We start from the raw sequence: 12,370 nt of genomic DNA, 5'->3' as shown, positions 1-12,370 counted from the left end.
GGGGCATGCTAGACTTTTAATCCTTGTTCAGACAGACATTTAACATTCTTAAAGTGGAACAGCTAAATCAGAGAAGAGCACCCCAAATATCCTGCAAAACTCTGGTTATATCAGACCTGTGGGAAGTGTTGAGCCTACGAAAAGTAAGATGTCTCCCCTTACGGACTGTAACTGATTGGCTACTGGACAAAACAGCAATCCCCGTTGTTTTCTGCTTTGTTATCCTAATATTTTCTTTCCTTTCAGTTTGGCAGCCAATCTGATAAATAAAAATCAGTTATTGGCACAGATTTTCTCAGAATTCATGGATAAGTTTTAAGACATGATGATAATGCCAAGAAATTAGTTTCAGTTCTAATTTTCTGAACAGAAACTGCGAAGCGAACACATGATTAAAGAATATAAAGAAATTTAACAATGTAACAGTGTGTCACTTTAAGGAGAAAGTGATTGGTCCAGAGTTGCTGATACCTCAGCAGAAATTTTGAACAATATTGTGCTAAAGGAATATTACATTTAACAGATTTTCTTTCTTTATTGCCTATTCTAAGTTTTGGGGTTTTGGATGATGAGAAAATTCTGCTTAGAAGCTTAGTAATGTGTTTCTATGTTTATTCTTCAGGTATTTTTAATATCTTCCCAATAGCAACTCATTGAGAGGTAATGTGAGTTATTTTACGATTTCAAAGTAGAAATATCATTTATCACTTCCAGTACTATCTGCAATAGTTTAAAAGGTGCATTGGAACGTTGTACTTCTACAATGTTTTAACTCACTCTTTCGGAGTTGTCCTCTTCTCTTCTCTTCTCTTCTCTTCTCTTCTCTTCTCTTCTCTCTTCTTTTCCGGAATTATCCTCTTTTGTCTGCTCAAATGAATGTGGTTTGCTTGTGGGATCCTATATGAGCAATGGTTAATATTTTGCATGAGGTAATTAATTTTTACAAATCACAACAAAAGGAAGCATCACAGAATAAATTTTCACTTCCTGTTAACAAGGGCACATGCTGTTGGATATCTGTTCACCATATTTTAATGAACTACAATATCTATCTTGGTAAAATAACATATCTTTCTTTCTCTGACAAGGCTTGTGAGAGAGGCAAACCAATCTAGCAGTAGGCTTCTTGCAGTATAGCTGTTGTCAGTATGACAACTGCTGTCAATAAGACAACTGCTCCAATAGATATATATTACTCACTTTTTTAAAAAAGCAGTAAATGTGACTGTAAACTTTACCCAGTAGTGTAATTTTTCAGCAGGGGTCTCCAGGTCATTTGTTGAGTTGGTGTTATGTCACCTTTCATGCTATTTAAGGCTTCTGCCAATATAACAAAGTCTGGCATCAACTCAGTGGAACAATGTTCTTTACTACTGAATTACTTAATTGAGTGAAGTGGATGCAGAGGCTAAACCAAATAGCTGTTTGCTTGGATTTTCTTTACTACGTGGATTACACACAGCAGTAGACATTTTGGATTGAATTTCTTCAAACGGGAATGATAAAAATCCAATAGACACAGTGTATGCCCTGTGTCTCTGCTCTGAGAACTGGGTGAGCGGTTGCAATAAATGGATGTACATAGTATCATTTTTCCAAGACCAATTTCTTAAATAAAAACTAAATTATCTCAAGTCTTATTTCTTTATGTTAATCTACTGAACTTCTTTCAACCTGAAGTTACCATGAAAAACTGTCGGGAAAAAAAAATTTTAAGAAAGATTTTTCTTTTGCTTCCAAATGAAAAAACTGGATTCGTAGCTCTGTAGCCATTTTCACTCTGATACAGCTCATCCAATTCAAACACTTCTTGTAACTTCAAGCAGTTTAGACTGTGTTTTCATCTGGTGAGTTAGGGTAATGTTGACAGGAGAAATACATACACGCTGATGAGACACTGCCTCTCCTAGATGCTAATTTTTTATTATTATTCTGCATAATGATATGTTGGAAGTGTTTAAAAAGGTAATTTATGGTTTGGGTTGGTGTTTTTCTCCTCATTTACAGAAGCATACTTTTAAAGACTGGAAGCTTATGCTTTCTTCAGGGTTGCGTACTTTCATATTGTCTCAAAAAGGACACTATAAACATGTTACATGTGCCTAACAAGCATTACAAAATAATGTTATAAACAGATTAGATCACTCCTTAGTGTTTATACTTGTGCCAAATTCCTGAAGCTATGATACTGTAAGAACAAGCCACAGCAGACTAAATGCAATCAATTTTACAAGTGTACCTTATGGAATATATGAGTAAACCATACATGTGTTGAATAGTGTTTGTGTTGCAGATGTTCATTTAGTATCCGTTTGTGCATTCATAGTTACAGTCTTCCCATCTGAACATATCTATTCTAATGAAGCTTTGGCAGCAGCTACAGTTGCAATGTCATGCAGGTTGGTACTTGCTGTCTGTGTCTAGAGCCTCAAAGAATAACAAACAATATTAAACAAACCCAAACTTCAGTGCTAATGAGCAAGACCTCCCCACTCTGCTACTGACATAAAAAATCAGGTTTTTTACTGACATACAAAATCAGGACGAGACAATTGCCCTCTGATTCCCAGATCACATTCAAATAGTGACCAGACACAACATGGAGTTTAGCAGAGTTTAAAATAAAAATAGTAATAAAAGAATCATCATTAGGTGTATTTGTCACTATAGTTTAGTAGTGCTTTCCCCAGCTCTTTTAACCTGCAACAAGCAATAGAAGCAGTTTGGACCATTGAGGGATACAGCAATCAGTTGATTTCTCTGGCATAGATTGTGCTTTTTAAGACAAAACCCAGAAACTGATGAGAGATTGCTGTCAATACCTCTAGAGGCGAAGGAACGTCTCTTTAGCAAGTGAGTCCCAGGCCAATAAACAGTAATAACAGATGAAGTAATTCAGACTAGTTAACTTTCAAGCTTTGCTGTACTGCTATAGTCAACAGTGCATGCATGCTGCCTAACTGCATGAAATACAATTGTTCTATCAGCTTCTGCTAAGTTTTTCTTTAGAGTGTATCATATGTTTGCAGTTTTCCCTGGTTTTTTGGGGGGTTTTTTTTGTAATTATGGGGACTACTTACTATGCTTTATTAATTTGTGTTTTAGAGTTATGAATGCATATTAATTCTCACTTCATAAACTCTGGTTTGCTCCCATACCTCTCTGGGATGGTGTGAAAACATGACACTCAAACCAATTTGTCCAAGGACTTAGGGCTTTGCAGAACAGACAGTATGCAATTGTGCACCACTGGAATGCACAAACTTAATTACAAAAATGTGCAGAGTTGATATTCGTTTTGTTATTTCAGAATTTTTCAATGTTTTACCTTGTAATCTTAATATCCTCTTTATGTTTATCTTGCTTTAGAAGGAACATAAACACCTGCAATGATTTCTCAGTAGGTAGATTAGTAGTTGAAAATACATGTTTCATGTAAACGGACTACTGCTTAGAATAAGTTCCACTCTCTGGTTCCCACCTTTTGCTCCATTTTCTGCCAAATACTAAGAATATTTATTTCTAACTTTTTTCTTCCTTCTTTGGCAGAAGGGCACAATTTAGTAATTGTTTAACTACTAAACTGCAATAAAAAAATGATTTAATGGCATAATCACAAAGCAGCAATTATTTAATTACTAACGGGTTTTTTCCTTCACTTCTCTAAGGTTCCAAACTACTCTGGAAGCATCTCAAGGCTAAAGATATTATTTGAAATGAATAGAATATTTTCCAGGCTAAACACAGTACTCAAATTTTAGAGCTTAAGTTCACACAGGGTTGGACACTTATTCATCTGAAAAAATACCTATATTTGAGAGAGAATTTACACTAACTAAACTGTGTATTTCTGAAGGCAGTTATGGTAGATAATACAACAATCAGTTGTGAGAAGTATGGGCTGAAGAAGTTGAGATATAGATTACATATGTTTAAGTTCTTTTCTATTATTTATCTTTAAAAATGACCAGAAATATTTTCATATTTTACTAAAGGATCATACTTTGGTGGTGGGTTTTGTTGTTTGTTTGGTTTTGGGTTTTTTGGTTTTGGGGTTTTTTGATGTTTGGGTTTTGTGGTTTTGGAGGTTTTTTTGGTGTATGGGTTTTGTGGTTTTTGTTGGTTTGTTTTTGGTTTTTTTTGTTTTGGTTGTTGTTGTTGTTGTGGGAGTTTGTTTTTTGTTTGGGTTTTTTTTGTTAGTTGGTTCGTTGGTTGCTTGGTTGGTTTGGGGTTTTTTGTTTGGTTGGGTTTTGGTTTTGTTTCTTCTTTGTTTTGTTGGGTTTTGTTTTTTAATTAGTGTAGAATGGACAGCAAAACTGGAAAAAAAAACAAATTCAAACTCAGGAGCATTCTTAGTTGGTGGCCAGGGGGAGACCGCACTATAGACAAAAAGGCTTGAGAAAAACTGCATTTCTTAGTCACCTTTCGATTCAGAGATTTTCATATGCAAATTCCGAGGCGAGTGAAACCGCAGCTCTTGGAGGTGCTGTGCTCCAGGGCTGTTTTCTCCAGCGACTGTGGCTCCATTGCCGAGGTAAGGCTGTGTCCAGCAGTTCTGTGACATCCCACTGAAAATAATGGGAATGTTTTACTCAATAAAGCTTTAGAACAGTTGATCATGTATTTCATTGATATTTAACCCAGCGGGTATATGAGAACACAGGTGCACAACGAACCTTCAGTCTGAACAGCGTTTAGTATCTATGCTGCTCCGCTGACTGCAGCAGCACGCTGTGTGCTATATTCTCCGCTGTCTGTATTGGATGTTAACTTTGGGCACAGCTGTCCCTGGCTTTGTTCGGCCACAGGGCTGTGGGAAGTTCCTGGTGCTGCCGCTCGGGGGAAAGGCCTGACCGGCCCCCCGGGCTGCCCCGCGGCGGCACCGCCAGCTCGGCGGGCGGGGTCTGCGCCGGGGGCCCCACTGAGGGGAACCGTGCTGGGCCCTGGGGCCCGTCCGGGACCGGGCCGCGTTTTTGAGGAACCCGTTCAGGGCTGGCAGCTCCGGCGGCAGCTGCAGTTGGAGCTGCAGGCTCAGCTCTGAGCGGGCAGGAGAGCTCCGGCAAGAAGCCATGAACTGCCGAGCCTTTGCCCAACAAATGGCCCGGGGACCTGCGGCCTGGCCAGGTGAGGTACACACAAAGACGTGGCAGGAACCAACGACCCCCCGACTTTTGTGCCCTTAGACTGTGAGGGTATAAAAACCCAGAGGGCCCTCCTGAGAGGCACCCAGCTCGAGTTGCTATTTTATTATTCAGTTTCTACACCATGATTAAATTATTTTAAGGATCAGGAAAGGATCAGGATGTCTGAGAGATTGCTATGTGAGACCTGTGGCCGACCTGGTAAGGAAATGTGGTCTGTGTGAGTGTGGGAGGTGCAGCTACCAAGGGGCTTTGGTCCCAGCTCAAGTGGTGCAAATGTGACAGCCAGAGTGGTTCCTGGGTGGTGGAGCATACAATCTCAGAATGGTTTGGGTTGGAAAGGACCTTAAAGATCATGTAGTTCCAACTCCCCTGCTGTGAGCAGGGACATGTTCAATAACACCAAGTTGCTCAGAGCCCCATCCAACCTGGCCTTGAACACGTCCAGGGATGGGACAGCCAGAACTTTCCTGAGCAACCCATTCCAGGGCCTCACCACCCTCACAGTAAAGAATTTTTTCCTAATATCTAATCCAAACCTACTCTCTTTCATTTTGAACCCATTCCCCCTTGCCCTGCCACTACATGCTTGTGGTAAATAGTTTTGCTCCATCTTTCCCATAAATTCCCTTCAGGTACTGAAAGGTTGCAATTAGGTTACTCTGAAACCTTGTTTTTCCAGGCTGAACAATCCCAATTCTCTCAAGCCTTTCCTCATAGAAGAGGTCTCTGTACCTCTGATCAACTTGGTGGCGTTCTCTGGACTTGCTCCAACAGGTCTATGTCCTTCCTGTGCTTGGGACTCCAGAAATAGATGCAGTACTTGAGGTGGGGCCTCACCACAGTGGAGGGGAAGAATCTCCTCCCTCCCATGCTGCCCACACTGCTTTGGATGCAGCCCAGGCCATGTTTGGCTTTCTGACATTGTCTGACATTGACAGCTCATGTCAAGCCTTGAATCCACTTGCACTCCCAAGTCCTTCCTGGCAGGGCTGCTCTCGATCCATTCAGTCTTCAGCCTCTCTTGATACCGGCTGGTTTCCCTAATAGCATGGCAGTGGCCCTTTGTGCCCTCACCAAAGCGGTGAGCAACCAGCGCAAGACTGGGCTGGGACTGCTGGGCATGAGGCCTGGCCCGTGGCAGCAGTACAGTACTGGGGCCTGAGGCCCAAAACCAGCAGCAGTTCCAGGTACTGGGGATATGAGAACCTGCGCATGGTGGCGGTGCTAGAGCACGGTGTGAGGCCCGGCATATGACGGGTACCGGGGTGTAAAGCACGATACACGACGGCGGTGCCGTCCCGGGGTGTGAGGCCCAGCACATGGCGCCGGCCCCGCCCCGCCCCGGCCCCGCCCCGATCGCGGGCGCCGCGATGTCTCCGACCCGCGGTTCCCGTCAGGCAGCGCGCGGGGCCGCGGCCGCCCCCGCCTCCTGCCCGCGCTCCCCCGGCGGCGGCGGCGGCGCTGCTGCTGCTGCTGCTGCTGTTGCTGAGGTGGCGCCGCGCCCCGGCGAGGTGAGTGAGGCGCCTCAGCCGGCGCTGCCCCATCCCCCGCCGACCCGGGCGGCAGGGAGCGGCGGCCACGCCGCGGCCCCTACGGACGCGCAGCACGGTAAGGTCAGCCCGATCCGTGCCCCCGGCCCGCCCTGCCGCGCTCCCTGGGCGGCGGGAGCCGCGCTCGGCGGGGACGGGCACGGGGGGATTGTCGCCGGCGAGACCGGCGCCATCTTAGGTCGGAGCGCGGCCTGGCGTCCCCGAGTGGGGCCCCCGCGCTGTGAGGGCTCCCGCGAGCCGCCCGCGGGCCCCGCTGGCCCCGGCCGGTTCTGCCCTCGAGGGCGGCCCGGGCAGGGCTCGCTCCTCCCGCCGTTGGCCGCGCGGGGCTCTCTATGGGCCCCGGGCGTTAACAGCAAGAGCGGTGCTGGCGGCGGGGCTTGGCTCGGCCTCCTCCCCGCTTGCTGCGGTTCTGCCGTGCGGGCCTCGCCCAAACACGAGCCCGCAACCCGAGCCCAGTGCCGGCGGTCACCCGGCGCGGGGGGCGGGACGCAGGGCGGTCAGGCTGAAGCGGCAGCTGCTCGGCTGCCCTCGGGACTCCGCTGCTCCCACGGCCTGGCACCACCGCGGCTCGGCGGCGTGAGCTGCTGGCGGGCTGGCACCGCCGATATTGCCCTTCCCTAGGCGGAGCTTGTGCCTTCTCATGGCACAGAGGGCAGCGTTGGCTGGTGAGGTTTGTGTTTGAGGAAAGTTGGTTTATGTTTTGGTTTTTTACAATTTTCAGGTGCAGTTTCAGCTTGGTCATTGTTTCTTCGTTACTAAACAAATGCAGCCCTCGATTAAAAGCCAATTGTTCCCAGTCTCGGTGGAGCTGTGGATTGCACACCCTCATCAAATAATGTGGTGCAAATTTATGTGCCTGTATGGGACGTTATCTGAGAAATACAACGTGTAGTCGTCCATTGTATCATCTGTGTTGTAAATAAGATAACTTCTCTGGGCATTTGAAATGCAGGTATTAAAGTGGGGGGGAAAATTACTTGAGTAACAGATGATAGTCTTACGAGGCGTGGCTGAGGTCACTTGGTCTGTTCAGCCTCAAAAGAGGAGACTGAGGCGAGACCTCATTGCAGTCCTCATGAGGGGAAGAGGAGGGGCAGACGCTGATCTCTTCTCTGTGGTGACCAGTGACAGAACCCAAGGGAATGGTTTGAAGTTGTGTCAGGGGAGATTTAGGTTAGATATTGGAAAAAGATTCTTCACCCAGAGAGTGGTTGGGCACTGGAATAGTCTCCTTAGGGAAGTGATTACAGCACCAAACCTGACACAGTTCAGAAGAGTTTGGTCAATGCTCTCAGACACATGGTGGGATTGTTGGAGATGTCATGTGCAGGACTAAGAGTTGGACACTGTGATCTTTGTGGGTCCCTTACAACTCAGAATATTCTATGATTCTATTATGGAAGGGTGACAAGGCTAGTCTGAAAAATTTGTGGTTAGTGTAAATGTCCTCACTCTTTAAGCTCGCTATCAGTTTCATATTAGTTATTTGATTTTAAGCCAATCCAAGGAAGTTTTGAGTATTGCAAGGCTCACTTGAGCTTAACAGTGGAACAGATAAATTTCCATCTGAAGTAATAACTGTTTTTTCCAATAATTCTTAAGTCCCATTGGGGCTGCATCTACCATGATTTTCTGTAGTGCCAGTTTCTGTCCATCCTTAGGGTGCTCTTCTACAGATCATTCTGCTGTTTTCACTACAGGTGTTACTCTTGATACATTTACTAACATTATATCTTTTTTTGTTGTTTCTGTGTGAGACCTTTTAAGTCCTAGCTTTAAAAAAAGAGGTTATAAATACAACTAGCTTTTAATAAAGTTAGGTATTTTTGAATCTAACTACCACCATAAAGATGGCTAAACTAGTGCTTCTAAAACAATTACTTTATCAGAAACTTGTTGCTGTTTTGTGCAACGAGCTCTCATTTTTTGTCTTTTATCAGGTTTTTAGTTCACCACTTTTCTAGTAACTATAATAGTGTTCCAGGGACTTGCAGTTTTGCAGATTGTTGGTTATTAGTGCCTGCCTGATGAACTTCCATGGCTATGCTTAGTTTTAGATGAGCAGTTGCTTTTAAAGCAATATCTTGACATAACGTAATGATATTTTAAAAATGTTTTAAAGGACTTGTTCATGATTTTGATGCTTTACCTTACAATACTGGTTTCAACACTTTCTTTGAATCTATGCATACAGCATTGCATTGGAGTTTTGGATCTCTCAGATGCATGGACTACCTTTAAGGAAATGTGTGTATAAACATATATATGTGCTTATACATATTAAAAAATGAGGAAGATAAAGTCTATTGTCAGTCGCTTTGCTTTTCTTATACTGGTGTCTGCACCTCCGCTGGGAATATTTGAGCAGGATGGGGGAAGGATTCACGGTTGGTTTTGTCTTTGAGAGCAGCTGCTAGCAGGATTCCTAGAACACATTTTGTGGGTTAATGTAGTTAAAGAAGCTAAAAATTTGGAAGCTGTTTGTACTCTAAAAATGGATGTAGATGTTTCATTTGGCAATGGAGACCACTTGCAGGAGCTGTTCCTGCACACCTCCTCTAATCAAATCCATTACCCCCTACTGCAATTTTGATTGTTCAGGCTACAGATTTTTGACCTCTCAATTGTGCCAATAAAACTTTTACTGGGCCAGGTTATTTTTAACCTGCTCTGCTTCACACCATAGTTTTGTGCAAAGTCGTGCTGGCACAACTGAGGAAGCAGTGCAGGAGCCGGGCAGGAACTCATTAGGCCAGCTTTCTTCCCAGGAAAGAAGTAGTCAGGGAAAGCTTGGCTTCAGATTATAGCATTGAAATTTTAAAAATTAGGTTAAAAGATGTGAAATTAATCTTGATACTTGCCTTTTAAAAGCTGCTCTGCATTTTGAGTCGCTTTCCTGATTCATAAAATGAAGTATCTATAAGAGGTGTCACCAGTTACTTTGTGTCACTTTCTAAAAGCACATGGCTATGTTATCAAATTACTTTTAACTGTATTTAAGAAAAAAATCAGCTGTGTTACAGTGTAGGTGAGGTTATCACATGTGTCTTTTTAGAATTCGGCTAACATATGGATTGCTTGTGCCTATTTTGTGTTTTTAATATAAATTGCATTGCATCCTCCAAGCACATTTTATAATTTATTACTTTTTTCCCCTGAGGTCAAGTAAAATTAAATTCCGCAAATAAAAACTGCTCATTTATGTTGTCTGTTCTATAAAAGAAGTCTCTGAAATAGCAATTTATTTTGCCTTAAAGTCTGTTAAACTTCGTGTTATTAAAAAAAAAATGTTCTAAAGAGTGTCCTACAGAAAAGAAATTATAGAGTTAAGCTTGATTCTCTTTCCAAGACCTGGCATGTAGCCCATGTCATCTCTGTCAAGTGGAAATTCACTTCAGAATCTTCCTTTTTTCCCCATATAAGAATTTAGTTTAGTATCTTGTTCTCTTCTTTCCTAGCACCATGTCTAGCTTCAGCGCCCTAAACTGATGGAGGAAGCAAAGAAGGAGTTTAGCTTTGCTACTTAATTTTATCTCAAGACTTAACATGTGCTAACACCAGCATTCCCATTCTCATACCAGTAGAGGATGATTCTGTCTGCTTCCCTGTGATGTTACAGACTAATTATTTCTGCAGTCTTATTAGATTATTGGTACTCTGTAAAGAAATAGCAAAGTTTCTTATTTATTGTTCTGTTCAGAAATACTTTCAAGATTATGTTAAAGAATGTTAAAAGAAAGAAGAAAACTTTATTTGCCATCTCTGTTCATTTAAAAAACAAATAAAACCAGTTGTGATAGGAGATGCTGGTATTAATTTGGTTAATTCCAAAAGGTGCATATTTTTCTTTACTGTATTTGTACATGAGTTATTTTTACTGCAACAGAAAGTCTACAGGCATGAGGGACTCTATCAATTAAGACTCGATAAAAATTTCTCATATATCTCATTAATGAAAGCAGTATGCAATGCATTGTAGGTATGGCTTGGGGATTTTGCTGTTGTGTAGTTTTTTGTTTCAAATGTTTTTTGTGGGTAGTTTGCTTGTTGTTGTTGATATTGTTTTGTGGGTTTTTGGGAATTTTGTGTAGGTTTTGTTGGGTTTTAAAGAAAATGTGACTGTATGGGAAGCCCAGGCAAAATCTTGGAGAATTCCAGAGGCTGTGGTAGGTTTTGGATTAGGGTGGGGTTTTGTTTTGTTTGTGTTGGGTTTTTTAAGATGCAAAGAAAATAAAGCTGTGATCAGTGTTTCACTAAGTCAGTTGTGCCAGGTAAATTATGTGCTTTGTAGAAGGCCCTTCACATTTCTTGTGAATTACTTACCTGGAATAGGAGTATTTTTTAGAAGATACCTTTCACTGTGGCTTCCACTGAGGCTTCCTCTGATAGTTACTGGTGTTTTATACAAAAATAGGTTAAATTCTGTGGAAGATGTCTTTGGTCTTTTCAATAGGAAAGATGAGCATTCAAGTAATTGTCAGAATGGTGATGTGGCATCAATCTTTGAAGATCTCTTGTATCAGATCATGTTTGATCTATAAAGAACAGGAAGGGAGGGAGACCATTCTATGGGAATTACTGAGAACTGCAGTATTCCTTACTGAACAGTGAAGCATTTCATGAAAGTACTGATTGTTTGCCTATGTGTGTTTTTTGGTTTTTTTTACTGTCTAGTCTCAAGATGGCAGAATTATTTATGGAATGTGAAGAAGAAGAGCTAGAACCCTGGCAAAAGAGAGTGAGAGAAGTGGAAGAGGATGATGAGGATGATGATGATGAGCCAATCTTTGTTGGGGAAATCTCAAGCTCGAAGCCAGCTACTACATGTAAGACAGCACTTTTCCATAATTTAAAACAGAAATTTCAAGGTATAGAAAGTTAAACTTAGTTTGAAAGTATAGAATTTTTAACAGTATGACTTAAGAAATTCCACATCTTAAAGCTGTACGTCTGTCTCACTGAAAATTAGAATTCTTAAGAAATCTATCTGAACCCCAGGTTCTGGTTACCTCTAACCGTAAATCTCTGAGGTCAAAATAAGGACATTTGAAGGTTTTAGCATTAGTGACAGAGTTTAGAAGCCAGTATATACAAGGCTGAAACCATGCATGCAATTGCTCTCGGTATAGTTAATATTTAGTTATATATTTGGGAGTCTCTGCCTGCTGAAAGAATATGCATGAATTTAAGTCTTCCTGTTACAGTCTTTTTTTTTTTTCCCTCCACCCCTTATTTCATATGTTGGTGAACATCATTCTGGCAAAACCAAGGTAACTGTGTTAAGTGTCTGTAGTAAAAGCAGAATCTGGAAAGTGATTAATATGAAAATTCTGAAAATTTCACTTCATCTGTGAAGTAGGAGATTTTTTTTATTGATAAATTTACCCATCCTTTGTGAAATAGAGAGGTTTTTTTCATCAAGTTCTGGAATTTTCTCCTAAATTCAGGCAGTGCAGGGAGTGAGGTTAGGTGGTTGTGATGACAGGAGATGTGTCTGGATTCCACGTTTGTCCTATGCTTGGGCTTTGGCAGGTGAGTAAAGAGGAACATTTCTTTTTGTTGTTACTTTAATTAACTTTAGTAATTTTTGATTTCTGTGTATCCATCTTGTATCAATTTTCAAGAGCTTTGACTTAAGGTTTCCTTAGCAGTCACATACCCAAGACTTTGCCTGGT

At 42.1% G+C, this 12,370-nt stretch overlaps 1 protein-coding gene across 7 annotated transcripts in view; it reads left to right on the top strand.

The window, feature by feature from the left end:
• The first annotated feature begins 6,563 nt into the window (after positions 1-6,563).
• ZNF280D (zinc finger protein 280D) overlaps positions 6,564-12,370 on the top strand; it is a 50,067-nt gene continuing 44,260 nt past the window's right edge. For 4 of the 7 annotated variants that reach the window (XM_039557555.1, XM_039557554.1, XM_039557550.1 and 1 more), the window contains exons 1-2: positions 6,564-6,655; positions 11,369-11,520. In XM_039557555.1, the coding sequence (XP_039413489.1) occupies positions 11,376-11,520 (145 nt within the window). In that variant the 5' untranslated portion in view covers positions 6,564-6,655; positions 11,369-11,375. The other 3 variants (XM_039557556.1, XM_039557552.1, XM_039557551.1) reach the window with 2 other exon arrangements.

This window comes from Corvus cornix, chromosome 10 (assembly GCF_000738735.6).
Source record: "Corvus cornix cornix isolate S_Up_H32 chromosome 10, ASM73873v5, whole genome shotgun sequence".
NCBI classification, from domain to species: domain Eukaryota; kingdom Metazoa; phylum Chordata; class Aves; order Passeriformes; family Corvidae; genus Corvus; species Corvus cornix.
The sequence above is the reverse complement of the archived record's forward strand: the minus strand, read 5'-3'. Positions and strand labels throughout refer to the sequence as shown.